The sequence below is a fragment of the Solea senegalensis genome, linkage group LG12 (genome assembly GCF_019176455.1).
Source record: "Solea senegalensis isolate Sse05_10M linkage group LG12, IFAPA_SoseM_1, whole genome shotgun sequence".
Lineage (NCBI taxonomy): Eukaryota > Metazoa > Chordata > Actinopteri > Pleuronectiformes > Soleidae > Solea > Solea senegalensis.
Window position 1 is genome coordinate 957679 of NC_058032.1, and position 13762 is coordinate 971440.

General features: G+C 45.6%; 1 protein-coding gene across 1 annotated transcript; it reads right to left on the reverse strand.

Annotated features, from left to right (window-relative positions):
• Nucleotides 1–10725: 10725 nt before the first annotated feature.
• spry1 (sprouty homolog 1, antagonist of FGF signaling (Drosophila)) lies at nt 10726–13762 on the reverse strand. Its single transcript, XM_044041163.1, has 2 exons — nt 13413–13762; nt 10726–12403 (listed from the first exon to the last, which is right to left on the reverse strand). Exon 2 carries the CDS (start codon nt 12346–12348, stop codon nt 11272–11274), a length of 1077 nt encoding a protein of 358 aa, XP_043897098.1. The 5' UTR covers nt 12349–12403; nt 13413–13762; the 3' UTR covers nt 10726–11271.

Below are 13762 nucleotides of genomic sequence, written 5' to 3' on the forward strand. Positions count from 1 at the left end.
CTGTAAATAAAGAAATCACTCACATCTACACTATGACAAGGTCAACGTATGATCTTGACAACTGGGTCGTTTTATTTTCACGCATTTGCTTTAATCTCAACAACAAACACCTACTTGTCTTCCTGCTCATGTGCTCTTACTTGTTGCTTTCCCTTTTAAAGGACCCCTTAAAAGTGTACCCCCAGTTCCAAGAACTTGGAAGAACAAAGGCATTTTTTGGTACAAAAAAAAGGAAAAGATGAAAAGGGGAGATTCAATGATCCAGCCCTGTATTTCCTTGACACACTGCTCGAACCCTGTGCTTGAGCATAAGCCTAAAATCAACAACAGATAAGCCTTTTCTGTGTCCTCTCCCTTTGATCTGGAGGCCCCCCCTGCTTCCAGCATACGGGCGGTGGGGAGAGGTGTGTGTGTGTGTGTGGGGTCCTCCTAAGCTTCCTGTTCAGGACCCCCCTGCTCTGGATTTGGGGCTGGAGACCCTGGATGGAGGAGAGGGAGGAGTGAGGAGCTCCTGCTCAGCAGATGCCCTCAAACTTTCCATGAGGCCTGATTCAGTGACTGTAACAGGAATATAAACAGCCGCTAACGTGATTATTAAAAGCATTTTAAAGGAACTGGATACAGAGCTGCCGTCATCTGTGCTCCATGGTCTGCGTTCACTTCAAGTGCCGGACAAAAAGGATTTAAAGGGATAGTTCAGGTTTTTACCCTGTTCCCACACAGTCAGTGAATCTCAGGTTTTAATAAAAGAACAAGGTGAACATGTTCATTCACTCACACATTCACAGTCTAAGTGATACTTAAGTAAAAGTCTTAAAGTTTATGACAGTCACTGAACTTAAGTATCAAAGGTTTTAGAAGTAAAAGTATTAAAAAGTGAGTCAGGATTACCAACTCTTCTTCTTCTTCTGATTTTATTTGGTAGAAAGGAGTAACAAAGATAGTTAGAGGACAGAAGTACTCTACCGAAGTACAGCAATGAAGTATTTCACTCAAATCAGCTTTACACCACAGTTTTCACCCATTCATACACATTCACACAGCCATCAGGAGCATCATGTCTTGCCCAAGGACACATCGACATGTAGACTAGTGGAGCTGGGAATCAAACCCACAACCTCCCAGTAGATAAACGACTGGCTCCACCGCTGAGCTCCTGTGGTTCAACAAAAGCTGGACTATCCCTTTAAGCACGGCTAAACTGGTTAATAAAACTTTATTCTGTAATTAATCCATGTTTCCACGTCTGTGGTTTTCAGTTTCATCTTCACTATGAGATCATGCCCTCTGAACTCAGTCCACCAAAATAAGTACAAAAAAAAGCTTTTCAAGCTAAAGGTGGAGGCGACGAAGATGAAGACGAAGAGGTAGAGGAGGGAGCGACATGAGGTCAGCTCCTTTATGGAGGTAATCAGAGTTTTCTTCCTGTCTATTCTCCTTTTATTCACACAGGCTGGCCCTCATTCCCAACGTGAAACAAGACACCAAGGGTTTTGTTATGGGTTTACAGCTCCAGAGGACGAGGAGACAAACAAGACAGCGCAGAAGAAGAGAGGAAGAGGAGGAGTTATAGCACTGCAGTGAAACTGACACTAAAGTTAGGAAAAGAGTTAGACTTGACCCTTTCTGGCCCTTAGATAAAGACAGTCACTGAGTTAAGAGCAATCAAAGTGGATTGGGAGGTTGTTGAGTACAGATGTGAGTACAGATGTGAGTACAGATGTGAGTACAGATGTGAGCACATGTCACGTCTCCTCTCTGTAAACCACCACATTTGTACCAAGAGAGATTTGTAGTGTTAGAAATGGTCTGTGGACTTAAATGAGCAGTGATATACACTACAGAACATATCACTGAGGGTTTAAAGCTCCGAAATAAGACATGGACAATTAGAGACGCGTACTGTCGAGGACAGAAGACAATCTTTAGGTTTTCTTAACGTCAGTGACGACCAACATCTGGCTGATCTTGGTCACACTAACACACCTGGATGTTGTGATGACGTGAACACAGTTGGACTTGGCATCTGCACATGCACCAACATTTCTGTGGGAATGAGCTCTCCCAGATCACACGGCGCCGTCTTTCTTCAGACAACGCCACAACGACCACGAGAACCGCGCTCACGATTAACACGTAAAGCAGTGAGCTATAGGAGGCGGAGTCAGACATGTACACGGCCAATAACTCTGCAAGTTGTCCGACTGCCCGTCTTAGTCAGACTATGGTCTTAGCTCCATGAAACTGTGCATGTAAACGAGTGTGAGGACAGCTCACCTGTCACTGCTTGCTGTGAGGTTAAAGGTCAACAGGAAACTGATTTAACATAAGCTAGCTTACAGAGACTCCCAGACTCCAGTTGTCCGACTGCCCGTCTTAGTCAGACTATGGTCTTAGCTCCATGAAACTGTGCATGTAAACGAGTGTGAGGACAGCTCACCTGTCACTGCTTGCTGTGAGGTTAAAGGTCAACAGGAAACTGATTTAACATAAGCTAGCTTACAGAGACTCCCAGACTCCAGTTGTCCGATTGCCCGTCTTAGTCGGACTCAACTGCGCGTGTTAGCGTGTGTTTCCATACGAGGGCAACATTGCGTGTGATGTAGCAACTGATTTACAGTCACATCAGTGTCTCCTCATATCACTCTGTCCACGTTATTGAAAACACACATAGAAACGTATATATTCAGTTTGGGGCCCTAAACAAATCCCCCATGACCCCTCTGTGGGTCCCGACCCTGTCTTTGTGAAACCCTTGAGACAACTAACTACTCTCTTTGACACGGTTTATAAATAATAAAGCATTTGTGAAGAGATTCAGAGAAATTCCAGATAATGAATGATGTGAGGATCTGACGATAGAGTCACTGAGTCTCCTGAGTTTTAAGAAGGGAAATATTTGCTTTAACAGGATCAAAACCAGATCCTGATCCAAAGCTCCACAAAAGCCAGAATATCTGGGCGGGTCCACCTGTGGGACGACCACACAGCAGCCTCAAAGGTCTGCTGATAGTGTGGGAGACAGAGGCTATCTCAGTGTCTGTGGAGGCTCTGGGGGGTGGGAGGTCATCCGAGGAGGAAGGAGGAGGAGGAGGAGGAGGAGGAAGGCTCTGAGGGGTCAAGGGTGAGCAAACCGCAACTGGGAGGGTAACTGTCACACTGGGGACGGGGTGAGAGGGGGGTTATAGTAACTTCCACTCGGTGACTGGCTGACTGATGGAAAAAAGAAAGTCCCCGTGACCCCCACCCTGTTGCCCCCCAGCTGAGAAGCGCCGGACGGGACTAAAGCCCCCATTGTTGTCCCCTCACACAGGATCACCAAGGCACAGCAGTGTGTGGGGTGTAGTATGGGAGCATGTGTGGGAGTGTGTGTGTGTGTGTGTGTGTGTGTGGGGCCAGCCCACCACCTCAAACACAATCGTGTGATAGGACTTGGCCCTATCTAATCAAGGGCAGGAGGTCACTTCCGAACAACTGGGCAATAAAAGATTATTTCCAGCCACATGGGGGAGGGGGGGGGCAGAGAGAGAGGAGGGAGGGCGCGAGGGAGTGAGAGAGAGAGAGGGTGCAGGGGGGAGGGGTGGCTGTCTGTGAGGAGAGGAAGTGAATTGAAAAAAGCCAGCAGACGGGAACCATCTGTCTGGAGTCTAATCTCAAAAAATAAAAAAGTGGCAATGAAAAGGGGGAGGAAAGGGAGGATAAAGAGAGAGAGAGAGAGAGACAGCTTCCTCTTTTTCCCCTCACAAAAAACAAACACTCACCACGAGTTTACAGTTTATTAGGAACACCTCGCTTCAATAAATGTTATCTTTAAATCATGTCTTTAAAGAGAATGAGAAAGGGAGGATAAAGAGGGTGAAAGCCCTCCCCCCTCACATTTAAAGTCAGTCTAATAAAGTGTCACTTTATTAGGAACAGGCTGAAATCAGGTCTTATTGTTGTTTAAATCTCCCCAAAGAAACCCAGAGTGAGGAGGGAGGAGAAAGAAATGAAGAACATCAACAAACACTCCAAAGACCAAAAGGAGACTAAAAAAGGAGGATAATTAGAGTGAACTTTGTCTTTGTCCTCACAAAAACACACATTTACAGTCAGTTTATTAGGGACACCTACGTTAAAGTTATGCAGTCAAAACCATGTCTAAAGGACTGATGAACAAAAGAATAGAGATAAACCTACATATTATAACCTCAGTCACACGGTGTACCTAATAAACTGACTACTGAGGGTATCTATCGATTAAATCTGCCTACATCTTTCCATCCATCTACCTACTGTGCACATGTGATGCCTGTTTTGTCCTTGGTTGAGAAATCAAAGGGAAAAACAGGACAAAAGTGGTTGTAGGGGGCCTGGAATGCAGCAAACACACAAAACTGTCCCCTGGGGCAGTTAAAGGAGGAACAAGGACATGATCTTGTCAGTGTTAGTGCTATGTGAGGAGAAAACAACAAGTTAAAGCAGCTCTGAGTGCAGGTTTTCATTCATCGTACGCTCACACTCCTGAACCTCTTTAAGTTTGCGACTGTTGACGAGCGTCTGTCTCCACAGACACAGTCTCCAGTGGCAGCGACGCTGAGACGAACGTCCCGCTGATTTAATTAGCGAGCAGAATGCAAACTCACGAGCTCCGGGGTCCACTGAGGCCCGAGCAGAGCGCTGGCAGAGGCCTTCACACGGACTCTGCAGGCAGGAAGTGACACTTTGAATACTGATGAGTCAATCGCACGACAATGAATGAGCAGCGACTGATTGAGGGCAAATCTCATCAGTTGCCAAAAATAACACCTCGGCCATTACTTGCAATGAATGATTGTCAAGGTTTCGTGTATTGTATTGATCGCCTACCCCCCCCCACCCCCCCATCGTCGTCATCATCATCATCACGACCAACTGGCCTTTGTCCATAAAACGGCAGACAAAGACAAAGACAAGAGACAGGAAGGGGGTTTGGAGAAGAATGTGGTATCAGATAGCCAGTAACGCCGCATACACACACACACACACATAGGGCAGGTTAGGAGTAGTGGTGTGTGTGTGTGTATACACCCAGGAGCAAATGCTTAAGCTCCAATGAAACACCTCCATCTTGAATGGGCCCTCGACACCTGATAAAACACTGGCTCATCCCTACAGGCCCTTTACGGCCCCCGGAGGAGGAAGAAAGCCGCTGAACCACCGTCTGTCGCTGACACTGGACTCGTCTGACAAACAAGACACAAGCCAGGATTCTATGTGCTGTTATTTCCCCCAAAAACACACATTTTCTCTCTGCACAACACTACAGAGTTTCAGACTATGCCTCAAAAGTTAATATTCATTTGTTGTGGTGTCTTCAAATCTTAAAAAGTACATTTATGACTTGTCAGGATTGTGAGTTTTCAGTGAAACGAGCAGCAACAAAGAGTCCATTCACCTCGATTGTAAACCAAGTCTGTCCACATGCTCAACACCACGAGAGATTAATAAGGAAATGTCTTTTGTCGTTGCTTAACCAACCCCCCCGAGATAAGACAAAGAGTTTGCTCTCCCACTAAACTGCACAGTCATGTTCATTTGTATTCAGGTCATCCCTCCAACTGATTTCCTACTCAAACACTAGTTCTGTATCACTGTGTGTTTACAAAAATGACTTCAATAACAATCTAATCATGATATTTAGACATATTTCTACTAGCTTAATGAACAGAAGAATGCTAGCTTACTGTTAGCTAGCTGTTTATCTGTCTTCTTCTTGAAGGTTCACATTTTATTTTTATTTCATTTTCTTACAGCATTACCCTATTAACACAACATGCTAAAAGAATGTTAGCTCATGGTTGATTAGTTGGAACTAAACCAAAACTAACGTTTAGACAATGTTCTCTGGGTCAAGGTTGTAATAGTTCTGGATTTTTCATGACTTTTAGTTTGAATTAGTGTTTAGAATTTTTATAAGTTTATATTTTTTTTGTAAATTCTGTTTTAGTTGACTTTTTATTAGTTTTAGTGTCAGTTTGAGTTTGAGGTCATAATCAAAGTATTGATTATCAAAGTAGTAAAAGATGCCATTTTAAATGTTTATTACGACAGATAAAATATAACAGTTTACTAGAAAGTAACCTGAAGTGTAAAATGTGCATCGTCATGATTGAAGTTTGGTATTTTTGTTTTCAACTAAAAGAGAACGTTGTCCAGAGGTTTGAAATATTTGTATTTCAACTCGCTTCATCAACATTTTTAGATATTAATATAAAAGGTTTACAGTTGCTAGATTCACCATTACATTCAAATGTGAGGTTTTTACAATTGTACATATGAACTTGAACAAACTCTATATTTTCTTGTCCTGATTGTATTAATTTTGTTATTAGCATGGGCAGCTAAACGTAGCTTACATGACATTAGGGAAAAGCTAATTATTAAAGTATTCTAAAAGTAGGAGTAACACACCCAGAAAATGTTTACCTTCAGTCAGACCAGCGAGACTCACGCTAGCTTTGACTCTCTGCATGTGACACAGTTCCACACCCAGACTAACACAGCTAAGCTAGCACACTGTGAGACACTTTTCTTGCTACATACGCACCTGTCTCAGGAAGTGGGTGTACGATGTTTTCCTTCCACAGAAGGTAGGAAGTCTCAGAATGGTGCTGGACATGCTAGCAACAACTAGCCACATGCTAACCCAGGAGCCACCTGTCATACTAAGAGTCTGAGAGGCGGCGTTTCGCCCCCTACAGGAGCGGAGGTGCACACCCTCACTTATAGTTTGAGTTCCTTTTAATATCAAGTCATAATGAACTATTTCCTGTTCTGTAAGAAAACAAACACTTTTATTTTTGAAATGATGCGAAATATCATCATAAATATATGATTTTGTAAATATGAGTTGTACGTTTTTGGTGGTAACACATGAATCACTTCATGTCTTCATTGCTGTCAAGCCAAAAACACAGTCTCTATAATATTATTACTTTTGGGTGATACTGAGTTGATGCAGTTGGAGGATTACATGTTTCTCTGTGGCTTGAGAAAATCCTCCAAACCAAACCTTTTTGAAACCTGTTACACAAACTCTGAAGCGCACGGTGGTCGACGTCAACACAAGGCTGCTTTTCTTATTCACCCACATGTTTACGTTTTGGTTACACAAGCTTTTTCACTCAACAACAACGTCATTGTGTTGTTTTCTAGCCTGATATTTTAGAGAGAGTTTCAAGTTATGTACTTTAATACTTTACGACTATCTAAGGTTTAAAATATCACAGGAGATAACTTCCACAAACTCTGGTCATCCAAAAGAACGCCCGCCTTTCCTCTCCAAAATCCACCACCCCCACATTTACACTGATTGCTAATTTCTATTTATATGCCATGAGGGGAAATAATGAAAACCAGATGAGGAGGAGGAGGAAGACTGGAGCGGAGAGCTTTATGGTGATGAATGCTGTGGAGGAGGATGACTGTTTACAGAGGATCCTGCTCCACCAACAGCAGCAGCAGCAGCAGCAGCAGTAACAGCAGCAGTAACAGCAGCAGCAGCAGCAGCAGCAGCAGTAACAGCAGCAGTAACAGCAGCAGCAGTAACAGCAGCAGTTCCCTGGCTAAGAAAAGGACTGCCCCGGTTAGGATGGGATGTGTGGGCTGGAGGTTCCACCATGACTCACATAGTAGTCATGTGTGTGTGTGTGTGTGTGTGTGTGTGCTCTCGTATGAAACACAAAGAAAAAAAAAACAAACCCAAAGCTGCCGCCAAAGCCTGACGACTTCAAATAGCATTACGTGGGTGTGTGGAGCAGCTAAATTTACTCTGAAACAAGTGCAAAGAGGAAGGGGAAGAGGATGAGGGAGGGAGGGAGGGAGGGAGGGGGAGACAGGGGAGGCTGGGACCATTTTTTTTACCACAGAATTACTTAATAAGTGAGTCAGATTTCACAGTGGAGTGGTGGTATAGCCCCGCGATGAGTAAGACTTGACGAGGTTGCCGAGCAGCTCACGTGGCAGAAAAGAGACAGAGACTAACTAAGATGAACAGGCTGTAAAGGGACAGTTCAGGTGTTTTTAAAGTAAAGGTGACGGATGTAAATTAACCCTTCACTTACCATCCAGCCAGTCTCATTACTGTCACTCCATTTGTGATATCGAGAAAAATTTAAAACTATAGACTGGTGATCTGTCCAGGGTGTGACCCCCGTGACCCCCGCCTTTTGACCCAACGTCAGCTGAAATTGGCACAGACCCCGCCCCCCACCGGGCCCTCGAAAAGCAGAAACAGCTTAACATCCACATCCTTGTCGTTACGGTAACGACGTCCAGTCGCAGACACAGTTTGTGTCGTCAGCTTCTCAACAGGTGAATAACTGGCAGATATGGAAAGTGAAAGTTATCTTCGACAGTCACAAATCAAAACGGTGACCATCAGTTTACATTTCATTTACTTATGTTTAAAGTGCCTCTGGATTATCTCTGAGCTGTAATCTCGTAACGTTTCTATGAATGTGATAATAAATAAATAAATAAATAAATAAATAACAGCCGTACACGCCTGCCTGTCCTGACCGATCCCTTTACAAAGTTATTTTAGAAACCTCTGATGATTAGAGCGGGGATTTAAGAGACAAGTTAAGGACTTTAGAAGAATCAGGTTCTGGAAACGCTGGGAGTCGGCTCTGTTTCCTTATTTGGCCGAGGCTGGAAAATATCAAGTAAACACTGTCTTCCTGTTTCACCGCCTCCTGAATACAGTGCAGCCCCCCCACACCCTCACCCTCACCCTCACCCACCCCTCCCTCCCTCCCTCACTGCTGCTGCTTCCCATACAGGGGACTAAAGAAGTGAAACCTGGAGAAGAAGAAGAAAAAAAGCCTCCTATTGTTAACTATCATCCAGGAGCCAGGAGCAAACGGGCTCAGATTGCAGCTGTGAAAGGTAACAGGAAATTGACAAATCACTAATCCAGTCTTTTACTATTCAGAGGCAAAGAAAAGGTACATTCCACTAAAAAGGGAGAGAGAGAAAAGGAGCCTGAGTACAGGAGGGAAGTGGAACGAGTCCTTTCTCCTTCACAATCAAAGTCAGTCAATACTGTGAAATAGAGTTAAATAAAGTGTGTAAAATCAAAATCACTAGACTTAATGTTTGTTTACTTGTATACAGCACAGCATCGTTTGTACATGAGCTAACTGGAGGCTACATAGATGAAGGTAACGTGATATTTAACAGCATTATTTAACTTTAGTTTTGTTCAACTCTCTTCAACTGCAGTGAAATCATGTGAATGATGAATATTGTGTGATTTTTAAGCTCCACCTCCACTGACATGACTGAAGATCCCAGGTCTGTCACACACTGCACCTGAGGGGGCGCCGCCGTCACATGTGGACCATTATTACACACAGTTGTGTTGTTTTCTTGCCAACGCTGCAGCTTTTCCAAAGCTAAGCCACACACTATATTCTCCCCCCTCTCCCCCCCTCCCTCCTCTCCCCTCTTTTGTCTCAGAAAAAAAAACTTCCTGGTCACAGTTGTGTTGCACGGTTTCCCCCGACTCTTTCTGCCGTTTCAGGCTGACCAACCCACTTTCAAAGTGATGATCTCATCCCCCTGGGGCCTCCGGAGTTGGAAGGGTGAGTGAGGGGGTGGGGGGTCAGCGGACTTCCCACGTGATAAATTCACTGACAAAAAAAAAGAGGCAGAACTGCGAGTCCTGCGCTGCGAGGGGGGGCTGGATTTGCCCCTGTCGTTGCCTTTAGTGCAGGAACCACGCCATAAAAAGGCCCAGCATTGATAGACCACACTTTATTATCTTTGAACAGGTGGCCCTGACACGCACACACACGCACACACACACACACACACACACACACACACACACACACACACACACACACACACACACACACACACACTGCCGCTCTGCACAATATGGAGACTATTTGGGAACATCCTGATCTGGCTGCGTTTAAAGCCCAGGGAATAAACTATGGTGCATAGTTTAGTGATGACTTGTTGGCTGGTGAGTGGAGGGGGTGCAGGGTGGTGGTGGTGGAGTGGCTTCAGGATCTACTTCCTGTGAGAATAACTCATGGAAAACGTGGAGGCTCCGCCGATGCTTGGAGCTCCGGGGGCTAATCGTGTCAATGACCTGTATTGTTTAGTGTTCAAGGTTAGTGTGTGTGAGTGTGTGTGTGTGTGTGTGGGGGCTCAGAAGAATGTAAACAGTAGACGTTTCCAGAACCACGCTGTTTAAAAACACACACACACAGCTCAGTCACCAACAAAGAAACCAAGACAACGCTGCTTTTTTTCATTAATTAATATATTTTCTGCATTTAAAGTTAACATAGTTTTTCTTTTGTGCCACCCTTTAATTTTTCAGTAAGTATTTTTCGATATTTCTTGTTATATTCAGACATGAGTAAATTTAAGACTGTCTCTTGCAATAAATATCATAAAATAATAGAGCTTCACATAATAAATATTTTTTTTACAACAACAACAAAAACAAAAACAAAAAATGTTTTAACAGACATTTTTTCTTTTTCTTTTCTTTTTTTTAAAAAATAGCCAGAATTCCTCTTATGGATTTTGAGCATACAATTTACACATGAACATAAAAATAAAAATAAAATAAAATAAAAACATGGGGGAAATGGAGTGTGAATGAAGAGTTCTGATGAGTGTGGAGGAAACATATCCAAGATGTGGAGGAAATACTATGAGATGGATGTGCTTTCATGTGTGTGTGTGTGTGTGTGTGTGTGTGTGTGTGTGTGTGTGTGTGTAACCGATGACTGAACACATACCTGCGTGCTGTCAATCACCAGGTAACAGCTACATATTTGCCTACAGGAGATCGTCCTTCACAGAGTTTAGACGAGAGGCGACTTCCTGTGCGGGAAACACGGACCCAGAGGAAGTCGCCCCCGACAACGGAAGAAAACATTTTCTCACTCACACACACACACGTATGTGTGTGTGTGTGTGTGTTAATGAGGAGCTGAGGACAGACATAGAAACAGTTAAGGCAAACACTGGTCTGTAAAAACATGGTCCTGATCCAGAAGAAAATCAAAAATAAAATCGAGTGGTTTTCGTTACTCCTTGTTTGTTTTTTGTTTTTAGCTCCGGAGGTTCCGCAGTGAGGAGGAGGAGGAGGAGGTGCTAAGAATGTTTGATAAACATTGAATTGCGTGTATGTCATTGTCATCGTTAGATCCACATCACGAGGCTCCTGCACACGCGAGCACACACACACACACACACAGACAGACAGACAGACGGGGGGGATCAGGAGGGTTTCTCCTGGCTCGGTCGGTCCCAGCTCTCCAGTTTGCAATAGACAGTGTTGGAGTTCTTGCAGCGACAGCCGGGCCTGTTGACCCGGTCGTAGCAGCTCTGGCACGCCTTCAGACAGCCCTTGACGGGCAGGTAGCACAGCAGACAGGGGAAGAGTACCGACATTAATCCCATGCACAGGAAGCGAGAGCAGCAGTGGGAGCGGGACAGCGAGCAGGGGTGGTCGGCGCACGAGCCGCCCTCGTCGTCGTTGGAGCAGTGGTAGAAGATGCCCTTGACCAGGCACATGCACGTGCCGTGCTCCAGCGCGCTGTCCGCCGAGCACAGACACTGACCGTTACACGCCAGACACGAGGGCAGGCTCCGCGGCGACGTGCAGTCGCTGCACTTGCACTTGCCGCAGCACTCGCAGATGAACTGGTGGCCGGCGGCGGCCGTGACTCCGGTGCCACTGCCAGAGAAGTCTGATTTCCCTTTGCCCTGTGGCTTGAGTGGAGCCTCTAGTGGAGGCTGGTGGAAGTGAGGTCCCTGCTGGGGCTGGGACAGGGTCTTAGGTTTGGGCTGAGTCCGTACGGGCCGCTCCGGCCGGTGGTGGTGCTGTAAGCTCATGCTGGGCCTGGTGGGGGGTGAACGTGCCAAGAGTCCCTGCTCAGAGGAGGCGCTGCTGTTGCTCCCCGAGCTGGCGGCACTTCCTGTGCTCGTGGAGCGGCTGAGACCCGGCGCCCGCGAGCCACCGGACACCACCACCACGCCACCGCCGCCCACGTGATGGTGGTGACCCGACGGCCGGTGCTCGTAGTTGTTGTTCACATTAACGAGGATGACCTCGTGAGTCCTCTCCTGCTTGTCCTGGGGCCTGGGGGCCATGCGGGGCGCGGGGGGCCTCCGTACCACCGAGGGCCCCTCAGTGTACTCGTTGTTGGAGCGGATGGCCTTGATTTGGTCCAGGGAGAGAATGGCGGCATGCTGGAGCTCCCGCTCGTAATCCGACCTCTGCCGGCTCTCGAGGGAAGGCTGCTGGATCACCACTAATGAACCGCCGGGGCCATGTTGACTTTGGAGCTCCATCTGGGGGGATCACCACTTCCGACATTCACCGTAGACTTGGCATGCATCGGAAAACCTGCCAGAGGAGGAGAAGGGGAGGCCGGAGGGGGGAGAGACAAAGGAGAGGCAGGGAGGGAGGGGAGGAGGGGGACATCATCAGACGGAGCCACAACATGACACACACACACACACACACACACAACTGAAGCTTTTTCAACCTTAAACCAGAATATTATCATTCTGCAACAAGAATAAATATTAATAATGTTAATGACACCATGTCACTCTTGATCCACGTCTATGAACTGAGGAGGAAAGAGAGTTAACTCTCCTCTGCACACATGTGAACTTCTTCCTCTGCTCATTTACATTTCTATGACTCGTTAACATTTAAATGCACCGCGGCGACGAAATGAGGACACGATCCAAGGAAACTAAATGAGCTGCTTCACTTAGTATTCTATTACTACAGCGAGAGACCGGGGGTCAGGGAGACGGGACAAAAGTGGAGCAGGAAGAAGAAGAAGAAGAAGAAGAAGAAAAAAAGAGAAAAGGACTGAGGTCACAATGAGTTCCGATGAAAACAAAAAAACTAGTATTAACGCGAAGCTTTGGTTTGACTCGCGTGCGTTTTTGTGCCATAAATTAAAAAAAAAGAACTAAAGGAGAGCAGAACATAGAAGTCACGCAGCCGCCATCACAACCCACGAGAGGAAACACGTCAAAGAAAACACGCATTGTCGCTGATTTTATGCGCATTTTACGCAGCAAAACACGCTAAGTGTTTGGAACAGTGTGTGCGGCAAAGTGCGCGCAGTAAACACGATCGTCCACTCGATAAAACACGCCATTATTTCACAGAAACACGCTCAGAGGACGCGTCCAAATACACGGAGGAAAAAAACTTATGAATGAAAACAACCGTCGTGGGGCTTCTCATGTCTGATTTAATCTGTGCCAAACGCACGCACGACGATTGTGAAAGACTTTGTCACGAGACGTGTTTTCTTCCACGAACACCAGAACATCATCACATTCATGATAATAAAACACGCGTGAAACAGAGAGGTGAGTGAGACTCGTACCTATATGCAAACATCCATAACGTGGAATCCATCAAACACACAAAACTCCATCCACGGGGGGAAATGTCCACGCGCAGACTAGAACATTCACAGTCCTGTTAATCCAAGTGCGACTTGTATCCCGACTTGTGTTTTTATTATTATTAATTATATTAATAATAATAATAATAATAATAATTCAAATATTCCCTTTTCTTGGTTTGGCTTGAAGAAAAAGTTCAGCGCAGGTCTTGCGCGTGCATTTGTTCCACGGTTAAAACACAGTAAATCCACAGTGGACGAGCAGAAGACACCCGGGGAACTGCTGCTGCTTCTGCCGCTGCGTCTGCTGCTGCTGCTTCTGCCGCTGC